General features: G+C 40.8%; 1 protein-coding gene across 1 annotated transcript in view; it reads right to left on the minus strand.

Moving 5' to 3' along the window:
* The window catches only part of cfap20dc (CFAP20 domain containing), a gene marked incomplete at its 5' end in the record, with an annotated part of 42,179 nt that overhangs the window by 13,307 nt on the left and 15,395 nt on the right, over positions 1 to 13,477 (minus strand). The window contains 2 exons of the mRNA XM_080026549.1: positions 9,145 to 9,360; positions 11,460 to 11,855. Coding sequence (XP_079882675.1) covers positions 9,145 to 9,360; positions 11,460 to 11,855 — 612 coding nt within the window. The remainder of the gene's footprint in view (positions 1 to 9,144; positions 9,361 to 11,459; positions 11,856 to 13,477) is intronic.

Below are 13,477 nucleotides of genomic sequence, written 5' to 3' on the forward strand. Positions count from 1 at the left end.
ATTTAGGATGGTTAGAAGTACCCGGATGTCCTACTTCATGCGGCCAAGATTGTTAGTGTTGAAAAGTGCATCCTATTTGGGCGATTCTGACCCACAATCCAGTGCGCACGTGAAGTGACGTAACATCTTCGAAGCCTCCATATGAAAACAAACGGGGATGCGACGGATATAAAAGCAAGAGGCAAGATCAAGGCGCAATGTTATGATGAAATAAGAGAGAAAAGTATGTCCCAATAGTATGCCTGCTGCATCCTAACTAGATTCTTTTTATCGTCGGATGTAGTATGTAGAATAGAAAAAAGAAAGAGTATGTGATTCGGAACACAACCTAAATATGGTACTTAAAGGCCTACTTCACCGGTGGGAATATGAAGGTGTATTGAATTCTGAGATCCTATGTAGTATAAATGTGCAAAAAAAAAAAAATTGGTTCATCCTAGCCTGAGAAAAGGCAGAAAGAGTGTTTTTTTTAACCCTATATTAATCTTACTGTGACATCACAGTAAGATAAATATAGGGTTAAAAAAAAATTACTTTGTAAATATTACTGTGATGTCACAGTAGGAGAAATCACAGTAATATTTACAAAGTAAGGTTTTTTTTTTAACCCTATATTTATCTTACTGTGATGTCACAGTAAGATTAATATAGGGTTAAAAAAACACTCTTTCTGCCTTTTCTCAGGCTAGGATGAACCAATTTCAATTTTTTTTGCACATTTATACTACATAGGATCTCAGAATTCAATACACCTTCATATTCAAACCGGTGAAGTAGGCCTTTAATCCCACATCACATGCACGCTGATGGGCCTTAAATGTTGTCTTCTGTTATTGTAATATAATGTTGAATGTATGTCATTTTGGATCCTGTCTTGACATCTTAATGCTTGTCTTCTCTTGTCTATTATTTTTCTTTTCTCTGCTGTTGTAAATAACGGAGCTGCTGCGATGCAAAACAAACTTCAGACTTGCTCTGACAATAAGGTATTTTTGTATCATATGCATCGTACAGTTCATGGAAATCCATGTGCAGCCTGTTCAAGTCAGGAGAAAAAGTCCTTCTCTGCTTATCCTGTTGTGTGCCGTGCAAACAAGTGAAGTATGAAATATCACTGCCTCCCTGGCGAACTAGAGAAAAGCTCACAAAGAAAAATTGAGAGGGCACCAAGATTTGGAAAACATGGGTGACCACTGAAGTGTGAACAAAGCAAGTTCCTATAAAAAATCCTATAATCTGTTCAGAAATTTAAATGTACTCTAACCTTTTGTAGGGAAGAAAAAAGGGACTGGGGCTTGGAGCTATATTAATGATTGGGGTATTTTAAAACACTAACAGCTAAATTGTTTGTGAGCTGTAAGTATAAGGGCCTTAACACTGGAGTAAAAGATAAGAATGGTTTCGCTTTCAATATATAGAAATATTCAGCTATAGGAAACACAAGAGCATTACCCTCTCCATCTTGTCAAAGCTAAAACCATATTATAGCCTCAGGAGGCTATTAAACTCTAGTGCCTGCTTAAAGCCTAGTACATTATATGACGTTGATGAAGAAGCAGTCATGTCGAGGCTGTAGTGCTTGAATTGCACAAGTACATTTTTAGCTATCTCTGTGCTCCAGTGGCTTCTGTATGTAATCCTCTACTAAAAATATGACAGGAACTAAAATTGTACCCTGTGGAATTTAGCAGGTAAGATGTACTGATGATGATGAGCTACCTTCGGGCCGAAGGAGAATATTATTTTGGGGGAGGTAGGAGCTGAACCAAATTTGGTACTCTATCTGTAATATTAATCTCAGTGCCTCAAATGGTCATTTAAAATGATATGAACTACAGAATCAAAAGGAGTGCTTCGGTCTAAAATAATTAGAAGTACAACCACTGCCAACAGACGTACATTACTCACTTTTTACAGACATCAGCTCTTAATCCAACAGCAAAATGTGGCCAGGAGTGTGAACACACTACAGCAGCACTGGCAGCCTCTTACGGCTGCAGAGTCAATTTGATTACTTCCATGAAACACTCCCTGCTGTACGGCTTCCCAGAAAAACCAAGGAGAGATGTTGGCTATGCAGGTCTATGCATTGGGCGATAACCGGTTTCAAGGTTTAATGGGGTTTGAAAAAGTCAAGTTTTCAAAACCACTATTATTCTCGTCATGCCGTTCTAAGGTATTAGACCCCCCTCCCCTCTCCCCACAGGATGTTGACATACAAGTTTATCAATGTTCACAATAACCCTGCATCATAACTTTAACTAAAAGAGAAATGTGTAGAAAGTAAGCATGTCTCTAAAAACCTTGTTGAGCTGCTCACTGTAAGGACTGCTTTTTACAATTGTGTTTAGAATAATTAAATTATTTATTGTACTATGCTACCATACAAGTGTATACATATTCAGAATATCATATATGTTTTTTCAAAAATAAAAAGATTGTGATCGTTTTGTTTTTTGAGAGCTTTAATCGCAATACCAGGGGCCTATCCGAAAAGTCCAATCTCCTAACCTATAAGCCTCCTTTCCTATACCTTAACCCCTAAACGTCATCGGAGTTAAGGAGAGATGAAAGGTGCTTCCTATCAAACATAGGAAAGGACATCGCTGTTTCAAATTAATTCGACTCCACTTTTCCTAACCGACGTCATTGCGCGACGGCGAGTATTGCTGACGTGAGTCACTAGCGTGAAACTACACTATAGCCTATTCTCCGAAAATTTACTACAACAAGCGCTCGTTTGATCCATGCGTTCTTTTCATATTGATTTTAATCAGGTTGTCGCCAACAGAGTGAGAATCACTCCCATATATCCCAATTCACATGTGGAATAAAAAGAGGCTACACTTATGTTGATGTGGAAATGAACTGCCCCCAGTAACTTCATTAAATGTGAAGTTGGTATTTTATTTTCTTATGGTGTAAATTATGTGCTACGAAAATAACTAGTATGATGTTGGTCTTTTATGAGTTCTTTATTATCTTAGTGGGGGAGGGGAGGGGGGTATTTTGTTTTAGCCGAGTTAAATCTTCCTCTCTTCTCTTCTCCTCTCCTCTCTTCTGTTTTACCTCTCGTTCGTATTCGTGTAGAGTCGGTAAACTCCGGCGGTGGCCTGTTGCTTTAAATCTTGCCGCCGTAAAGGATTATGGGATACCACTATCTCCTTTCCTTTCGCATAGGTTGGTCCGGAGTAACCTATGCTAAAGGAGGGTTAAAGGATGAATCGAGGCTCCTTTCCTATGCCTTTCCTAAGCATTTTGAGAATTCGGATCACCTATCCGCCGAGTACTTCCGGTTCATCTCGATAGGAAAGGAAATTTCCTATGCAAAAAATACTTTTCGGATAGGCCCCAGGATACAGTGGAACTGAGGTATTTTTGCTTAAAGTTATTGTCATATCGTCAGTATATCACGGGCCCATGCGAAAAGAGGTCGCTACATGTCAGGTATGGATAGGCCTAGGTCCACAACCTTGTGCAACTTCTAGTCGTCTTTGATAGCTGGAACATCTTCAATCTGTTTGACTGAAGTTAAAACCAGCTATTCTGGGGTTCAAGCTCCAATATCTCTCCGCCAAGTATCAAGTATGCCTCCACTTCCACATATCCATGTGCGCCATCTTTTATCCTGCACTTCAAGCAGAAAACCTAAAGGAGCTCTACTTGTCTCTGATCAACATAGCCGTAGACTGTCATCGTTGGCTCTTTTTGCCTTCCCTCTTTTATGTATACTAGTTGTTAAACTATGCTGCACAACATTTCTGGGCTTTTTAAGATGGAACACTTACTTCCTTATTTGTTTTGGCAGTGCCCATGTGCTGACTGGATTACCAACTGCACTCTAGTGGCAGTTTGTCTTGCCTTCTCTTCTAGAGATATGCAATACATTATATGCTGTTTACTCCCCATTGTACAACTGCCCTGACAGAATTGCAGACATTGCATTATTACAATTAAATCTCAGACCTATCACTGCTCTTCCTCCAAGTTTGATTTCCAATACTTCAACAATCTCCCCTTGATTTTAAGAAATATCTTTGAACCCCTGCCTAACAAAATGTAAGAAGCTTGCTTGGGTGGGTACCGGATTGTGTTTTTTAAAATATATATAATGAATATTGTAGTTTTTATAAACTTTCCTCGAATCCTGCCAATCATGCTCTGTACCGCCCCTTGGTTTTCACCCTGTTAACCTGCTCTTGCTGTTTGAAACAGAGAGATAGCATGATCTAATGCGACAGCTTTTGGCACTAACACTGACTGGCAGAATTTTGGAAAGCAGAATAAATGTCTCATCATTTGTATATGCCAAGCTTAATCAAATAATGATCTACTCTATTTATTAATATCCAGATTGTGTTAGTGTAGTAAGGCTTTAGAATTGTCCTTCACACTGCTCTCATCATTAAATGAGCGTGAAAATCACAGTCTTATTATTAGGGGGCCAAGCCCGAGTAGGGCTGGGACCGCGTTTTGCAGAGCAACGCGGTTCCCAAGCCCTGCGGGGCAGGGAACCCTATTGTTCTTGTAGGGATTATTATTAGGGGGCCAAGCCCGAGAAGGGCTGGGACCGCGGAATGCAGAGCACCGCGGTTCCCAAGCCCTGCGGGGCAGGGAACCCTATTGTTTTTGTTGGGCCTTTTATTAGGGGGCCAAGCCCGAGTAGGGCTGGGACCGCGTTTTGCAGAGCAACGCGGTTCCCAAGCCCTGCGGGGCAGGGAACCCTATTGTTCTTGTAGGGATTATTATTATTATTATTATTTTTCCTTACGTAAAAGTGGTGCTGCAGCCCAAACCGTAAAGGGTTGGGACATGCCACTTGCAGGGCTTATCCAGGTCCGTGCCTGGTACGCAGACAAAAAAATTCAGACATGCCAGCCACTAGGTGGCGCTACAACAATAAAAAAACATGTTTGGGGCTATAACTCCCACACCGAAAGTCCGACAGTCAAAAACTTTATATCCACAGATGCCCACAAGTCAGCTGCATCTTTTGAGATAGGCCACGCCCATTTGCGTATATATACATTTTTCGCTACATCGCGAAAACTGTGTCAGTCACCAAAACATACTCCTCCTACAGTTTTCGCCCGATTTGGACGAAACCAAAAGCATTATGCTCTACCGACTCCCACGAGCAAAAGTAAGTCAAATAATTTTTCTACGACCATCGGAAGACCAAACGGTAGCGCTTTAAAGATTTGCGAAAATTCCTTAAAAAAATAAAATAAAGGGATTTTCTTGAAACTCAAGGGACACTATCATGGGGCGTACCTGAGTCTATACAAAAAATATGGGCAAGAAATTCCTTTGTGGGCCGGACTTATTAAAAAAAAGAGTTTTTCAATTTTTTTGCCTGTTTTCGCCATTTCCTAAGTCTTTCGGCGGGAAAATGGGAAAATTCAAAAAACTGTCTTTACAATGGAGAGGTTCACAATTTCATTTTGCTCATAACTCCCCAACCGAACATCGCACATTCAAAAACTTGACATCCACTTGTTTGGTACATTGAGCAACATCTTTCTATCAAACACAGTTTTGCAAATGTCATCCATAGGGGGCGCCAAAACCACAAAAAGCAAAGAAAACGCGTTTGGGGCTATAACTCCCACACCGAACATCGCACATTCAAAGACTTTATATCTCCGGATTCCGTGAAGCGAGGGGCCGGCGCCGCGGACGACGACGCCCGATCCCGAGTCGCGTGGGAGGCTTGGCCCCCGTTCACAACTGCTTGCAGTTCTAGTTATTATTATTATTATTATTATTCCATGTTTAGAAGTGGTGCTGCAGCCCAAACCGTAAAGGGTTGGGACATGCCACTTGCAGCACTAGTTCAGACCCCCGGTCTCTCAGCATACAAAAAAATTCAGACATCCCAGCCACTAGGTGGCGCCACAACAAAGGAAAACGCGTTTTGGGCTATAACTTCCACACCGAAAGTCCGACAGTCAAAAACTTTACATCCACAGATGCCCACAAGTCAGCTGCATCTTTTGAGATAGGCCACGCCCATTTGCGTATATATACATTTTTCGCTACATCGCAAAAACTGTGTCAGTCACCAAAACATACTCCTCCTACAGTTTTCGCCCGATTTGGACGAAACCAAAAGCATTATGCTCTACCGACTCCCACGAGCAAAGGAAGGTCAAATAATTTTTCTATGACCATCGGAAGACCAAACGCTAGCGCTTTAAAGATTTGCGCAAATCCCTTAAAAAAAAAAAATAAAGGCATTTTCTTGAAACTCAAGGGAGACTATCATGGGTGGTACTTGAGTCTATACGAAAAATATGGCCAAGAAATTCCTATGTATGCCGGACTTATTAAAAAAAACAGTTTTTCAATTTTTTGGCCTTTTTTCGCCATTTCCTAAGTCTTTCGGCGGGAAAATGGGAAAATTCAAAAAAGTCTCTTTACAATGGAGAGGTTCACAATTTCATTTTGCTCATAACTCCCCAACCAAACATCGCACATTGAAAAATTTAACATCCACTTGTTCGGTACATTGAGCTGCATCTTTCTATCAAACACAGTTTTGCGAATGTCATCCATAGGGGGCGCCAAAACCACAAAAAGCAAAGAAAACGCGTTTGGGCCTATAACTCCCACACCGAACATCGCACATTCAAAAACTTTACATCCCCGGATTCCGTGAAGCGAGGGGCCGGCGCCGCGGACGACGACGCCCGATCCCGAGTCGCGTGGGAGGGTTGGCCCCCGTTCACAACTGCTTGCAGTTCTAGTTATTATTATTATTATTTTTCCTTACGTAAAAGTGGTGCTGCAGCCCAAACCGTAAAGGGTTGGGACATGCCACTTGCAGGGCTTATCCAGGTCCGTGCCTGGTACGCAGACAAAAAAATTCAGACATGCCAGCCACTAGGTGGCGCTACAACAATAAAAAAACATGTTTGGGGCTATAACTCCCACACCGAAAGTCCGACAGTCAAAAACTTTATATCCACAGATGCCCACAAGTCAGCTGCATCTTTTGAGATAGGCCACGCCCATTTGCGTATATATACATTTTTCGCTACATCGCGAAAACTGTGTCAGTCACCAAAACATACTCCTCCTACAGTTTTCGCCCGATTTGGACGAAACCAAAAGCATTATGCTCTACCGACTCCCACGAGCAAAAGTAAGTCAAATAATTTTTCTACGACCATCGGAAGACCAAACGGTAGCGCTTTAAAGATTTGCGAAAATTCCTTAAAAAAATAAAATAAAGGCATTTTCTTGAAACTCAAGGGAGACTATCATGGGTGGTACTTGAGTCTATACGAAAAATATGGCCAAGAAATTCCTATGTATGCCGGACTTATTAAAAAAAACAGTTTTTCAATTTTTTGGCCTTTTTTCGCCATTTCCTAAGTCTTTCGGCGGGAAAATGGGAAAATTCAAAAAAGTCTCTTTACAATGGAGAGGTTCACAATTTCATTTTGCTCATAACTCCCCAACCAAACATCGCACATTCAAAAACTTGACATCCACTTCTTCGGTACATTGAGCAACATCTTTCTATCAAACACAGTTTTGCAAATGTCATCCATAGGGGGCGCCAAACCACAAAAAGCAAAGAAAACGCGTTTGGGGCTATAACTTCCACACCAAACATCCCACAGTCAAACACTTTATATCCACAGATGCCCACAAGTCAGCTGCATCTTTCTACATAACACAGTTTTGCGAATGTCATCCATAGGGGGCACCAAAACCGCAAAAAGCAAAGAAAACGCGTTTGGGGCTATAACTCCCACACCGAACATCCCACATTCAAAAACTTTACATCCCCGGATTCCGTGAAGCGAGGGGCCGGCGCCGCGGACGACGACGTCCAATCCCGAGTCGCGTGGGAGGCTTGGCCCCCGTTCACAACTGCTTGCAGTTCTAGTTGAAATTGAGTTGGTTCAACATTTTAATAAAGGTTTCATCCCATCAAGATGCACTTGATAACTCACCTTTTTATTCTATTCAACAGTTCAATTAGGTTTCATTGTTTTCCTTATTCAATCTGCCATCTGTAGCTGTTTTTAGACTTAATGATTCAACCGATTTAAAGAAAAAAAAAGTCTGATATGACACAATCATAACAAGGCACAGTCATGTGCCCACAGAGTAACATCTGGGCTGACACAGCAGCTTCAGCAGTAGAGACACAAGCAGCAACACCATAGGTGGTAACAGCAGGGCCACCCCAATCACAGCATCCAGAGACAAGAAAAGGCTTGTCATTTCTATGTCACCAACATTGTGTTTGCACTTGGAAAATGTATTTGTATGGCTGGTGCCTTTCTTTATCTCTCTTTCTCTCTCTTTATTGGCAAATGTTTTCTTAATATGCTGATGGTGGTGCTGTTGCCATATGTATTTAAAATCGTAAAGCACTGTAGCTGATTTTGAGAACAACACTTCAGGGCTTGATCCAGTCAGATGTAAATCTCATCTTGCCCCTGTGGAAAAGCATACCAGCCGCAAGCCAAGCCCTATAGAAACACGTTTTCATTAGTTCATTGTGTCCTCAGAAAGGAACCACGAGATGATAATCCCTCTGGTACTACCACTATTCTTCATGTTCGGCTTGCATCTCAGTATAATAATGGCAACCTGCCTGTACATTGATGGCAACAGGCCTAAAACTCGAGAGGGCCGTGCGTGCAGTGTTCTATGCTCATACGTGCTTATGCTAATAGACCATAGATCTAAATGACCTTCAATAGCCAAGAGCAAACTATACTATCTTCGAATTCTAAAAAAGACTTCTGGGGATAATTTTAAGTGACCTAAATAATTCTTAGTCACTTGGGGAACCGTGGATATCACGGCATTATACTTTTTTAAAGCTGTTAGAGGCCAATTACTGTGTTTCTATCTCCATAATCTTTTGTAGTGCAGAAAAACACTCCTGGAAGAAAGAGATGCCTTCGCACTTTACAGTGGCATGAGTTGGGGGGCTTGAAGTGGAAATTAGCAAGGGGGAGGATCAGCCAGGGTCAAAAAGGAGGAGATAGAAAGAGGGACAATCTACTAACGAGTCCGACCGCAATTAGCAGGTGAGCTTCATGCCAGGGTTATTTGCTTGTTGTTGAAAATTCCCACAATAAAAGATTGAGAGTAGCAGAGAATAACAGTACAGACCATGGAGATGTGAGTCCACGTAGAGGCGTCGTCACTGCTCATGCTGACGCTGACATTACACTGGTGGATCTGAGACGCACTGATGCCCGCGGCTCTGTATTCATCTTCATCCTGCTCCCTCTTCAGACTTGCCAGCATTTGTAGCTCCTCGTCATCCTCCCCATGCATCCGTAGACTGCTAAGCAGGTGTAAGCTGTCAGCAGGCTTCAGTGCGTCCTCTACTCCTTCCTTTAAAACAATCACGCACAACACAGCAATTACTTATTTGGAAGGAATCCCGATAAAAAATATGTTGCACTTTGTCACACAGTCGCTCTCTATCCCTTAAGCCGATACAATGGTATGTGAAACCAAGAGAGCAGTAGTGAAATTTAAAAAAACAAAACAGCAGACATTAGTCCCAGACGGAGCTTAAAGGCAGAAGCTGGACATATTGTGTTGACCCTCTGAGGAAATTGTCTTTTAAGAGTGCTATTTATTGATTCAACAGAGTACTATGCTAACTTGATTTGTGACAAGCCTGGTGTTACCCTGGTGTTGAATAGATGGCAGTCAATAAGCCAGGGCTGCAGGAAGGGGAAACAAACTCCTTGTCATATTTCCCTGACAACCTTTCAGTCAAAGCCTTCACCGCATGCCGCCTGCTGGAGTTGGCACAAATCAGCAGTCAGGAGCCGTGATGATGAAGGACGCTGGGCTACGTCTCAGCAGTGAGTTGTGTAAATGCAGAAAGCAACAGCCAAGTGATATATCTCCCTTCAGGCCTTGTGATTGCTCCAGTTGACTATCCTCTGAAGCTGCGTGTCTTTTCAACTTGAGCAGGCGGCCTACCTCGATTTGTAACAGTCCATAGTCTGATCTTTTTTTTGGCCCGGCATTACGAACCTCTGCATGAGTCTTCCTTTCCCCGTCCCAAATCAGCAGTGACCACACACATCTTCACTCTATGCAAAGAGTGAGAGAGAGAGCTAGACTGAATACCATCAGAGCTTTGAATGAGCAGCACACTTTGCCACAAAGACTTCAAATACCACTCTGCAAATCCCAACTGAAGAGATGAATACAATTGTGTGGCTGTAAATTATTGAGACAAGCTCATCTACTGAAGACTTGCAATGCATGCCAGCTACTGTAAACAAACACTGCCAGCAGAATTGAGTCAAGCCAATGTTCTTTAACCAAGCTGCATTGAGCGACCTTGGTATAAGAAAAACATAACAAATATAAAATATTATCCCCACCAACTCCAAACAAAAAGAGGCTGGATCTTTGAGGCCAGCTAGATGCTCAGCTTTGTTCACCAGCCACGTGATAACTTTGCCTCTCTGATGTTTGGTGCTGGGCAAACACAGAACAGTGGATTTATCAAAGCCTTTTCGGCTACAGTGGCCTACAGGGATTTTTGAGAGTGGCTAAGACTATAAAGTAAATTTGCAAACAATAAGAAGAAAACAAAACATGAGCTTAAAGAAGCTTGATGCTCTAAATAGCTACAAAGTTAATTCTCCTTGATTTTAGGATCTACACGCAGCCCCCTTCTGTTTACGTAGTGATTCATAAATCAGCATGTTTTACAAATATTTTTTAGTTTTAAGATTGAATCTTTTCATCGGGATATATCTTCCAGATATCCTCTCCTTGCCGAAGGTTTATGTTTTTTTGTACATTTTCCCTGTTCAAATAAAGTAACATTAGTGCGAAAAAGTTCTTGTGACATACCGCCATCATGGTGTCAACAACATTACATTCTACCAAGCGGGCTTGCTCTTTCTCTTTTCATCAACAATGATGCAATTCTTAAAATCAAAAAGCATTATGTATAATAATTGGTACCCTCAGCTTGCCATTGCAAACAGGGGAGGTGTTGGTTGGGATGTCACACTTGTTTTTGTGGATAGGTGTGACATCCCTGGGATAAATAATGAGCATGTTTGTTTTTAGTAAATTGACACAGTATGGTGTAATCCACACCGGCCAAGTATGTGTTTTGATGCAATATAATGTAGCTTCAAATCGGGTATCTCACAGTGGAGGTTATTAGTAGTGATGGTCATTTGACTGCTATTCAGTCAATTGTAATTATGAAATGTATTGTCAAGTAAGTTTGCCTTTGTCTGTCGGTGCATCCAATAAAGACAATCTACTACAACAAAAAAATAAGAAAATAAGCTATAAATAATAAAAATAAGCTATAAATATTTATAAATGACATCAAAATAAAAGTTATTTATATGCTAGTCCCTATGTCATAAAAGAAAAAAATATGTATATATAGCCACAGCACTCTATTAATATGTGAAAATTGTAGATATCACCAGAACCTTGTGTTGTGTGGAGTCATCCAATTTGACTTCTTGCAGGAGTCTCCTGGAAAGTGACACCCTGGCGATCCCATCCTCAAACTGGTTCAATACTTGTGATCCGTGCGAGCCACACTTGTCTTGCTGTCTACTGGGTGCGGCACTCGGGGAGAGGCAGCGCGTGGGGAGAATCCCAGCCGGGTCAGCTCTCCCACTGGATGAAGACTGCATACTGCTGGTGGCTGGACTGAGCTGTCTTGGTATTTTGAGATGATCATGAGATTCTGGATGAACTTCAGGTTGCACATCCAAAGTTATATTGACAGATCTTTGAGTAGCAGAGTTGGACTCAACAGCAGTCATTTGATGGTGGAATGTAGTGTTGCTCTTATCCTGAAATAAATACAGAGAGTAAGTTAATATAAGTTTATATTTAACCTATTGTAAACAAACACACACCATACAAAGAACAACTAACACGTTGATTTTGTGTACTTCCCTCTGGAAAAATGTGTTAATGATACATGATGATGGGATGGCAAACAGTCACTGGGATTGACCAGGTGTTGGTGGCTTAGTTTTACATTAACCTCACATTTTAAAAGGCTAATGGCATTCTCTTTAAGTCTGCTAATCTTTCCCACATTCAGATTCAAATTTACACCCAGTGATGTAGTTCAAATGTGTCACCTACCAATCAGGTTACATAACATGCTGCACAGTGCATGGTTATTTTCAACTTAAAAGGAGTACTGGAAACCAAAGGTTTGAATGTCAAACACTCATCCCTGTAGGCTTGAAAGATAAATGATTATGAGAAGTTTGTATTTTGCTAATTTAGCGATGAGGACGACAGCTGTATTCTCAACAGAAACAATGGATTCCATTTGTGACCCAGTTTCACAAGGAAAAAGAAGAAAAAATCACCCATGGAAACTTTTCCAAAAAGTCCTGTAGCAAAAAAAATCCACTTCTGTCCTTGAAAACAAATGACCATCCTTTGAAATCCACATCAAGTGTGGTATGTGTATACATAAACGCAGGCTAGCGGCACTCAAAAGCTAGACAATTAGCCATACTGGAGAAAATATGATAGTTTTAGAACTGTGGATATGTGTGGACATTTTTTCTTTGACAGCTTAACTGAATTGGAAGTTTATTATAGCCGTTGAATTAAAGCTGACTACGGCTGTGGCCATCTACAACAGATAAACCTAAAAACTAAGAGCCAACATTCACCAGCCACCAGTGACTGAATACATACATTTAGTTAAAAATTTACATTATATGGATAAGACCAATGATTGGTCTTTTGAGTAGCTTTTCCTTAATTGTATTATGACAAACACTGTTTTCAATGGATCTGACTTATTTTAAAGGAAGGCTCTATGATGCTTTTTCACCCCAATTTCCACACCAGCCTTTTATGGTGTAGAAATTGCAAAATACTTACATCCAGATTGCATATAAAGATAGGTTCATGAGAAAGAAATTGTTTCTCATGAATTAAACGGCTTGAGTCTCCCATCAAAACTCGTAGATTCTATCGCTCTATTTTTCCCTTCTGCTGTCTCTTTTTAAGGTGTTTCCTTTCATCTCTGTGTTTTGTTTTGGTGTGAAAGGTTATCATAAACCCCCTGAGGTTTTTCGCTCATCCGCTCCATATGTTATTTGTTTTTTTCTTTCTTTCCGATGCTTTATAATTTTGGATGGGAATAAAATGAATAAACAATGTGCTACATGTATTATTGAAAGGCCTTTATATGGGTGTTGCTGTGAACATGTGGATTTGCAGTATAAGTGTGCATAGTCCATCTCTTCTTGCATTAAAATTACTGCATCTCGCTTACAAATGTAATCATTTTACCTTGGTCTGTTGTATCTCATACATTCAAAATAGTTCATACATTATAGGCGCATTGCTTTGTTTTATTTTCTAATATTTCTCCATGTTACGGAACAAACATTAGCTTCAAAGAATTGCATGAACCTGATGCAACACCTTGAAAGTTGATATTGCTCCATGTTGGGAA

The sequence above is a fragment of the Ammodytes marinus genome (assembly GCF_949987685.1).
Source record: "Ammodytes marinus genome assembly, chromosome: 4".
NCBI lineage: Eukaryota > Metazoa > Chordata > Actinopteri > Uranoscopiformes > Ammodytidae > Ammodytes > Ammodytes marinus.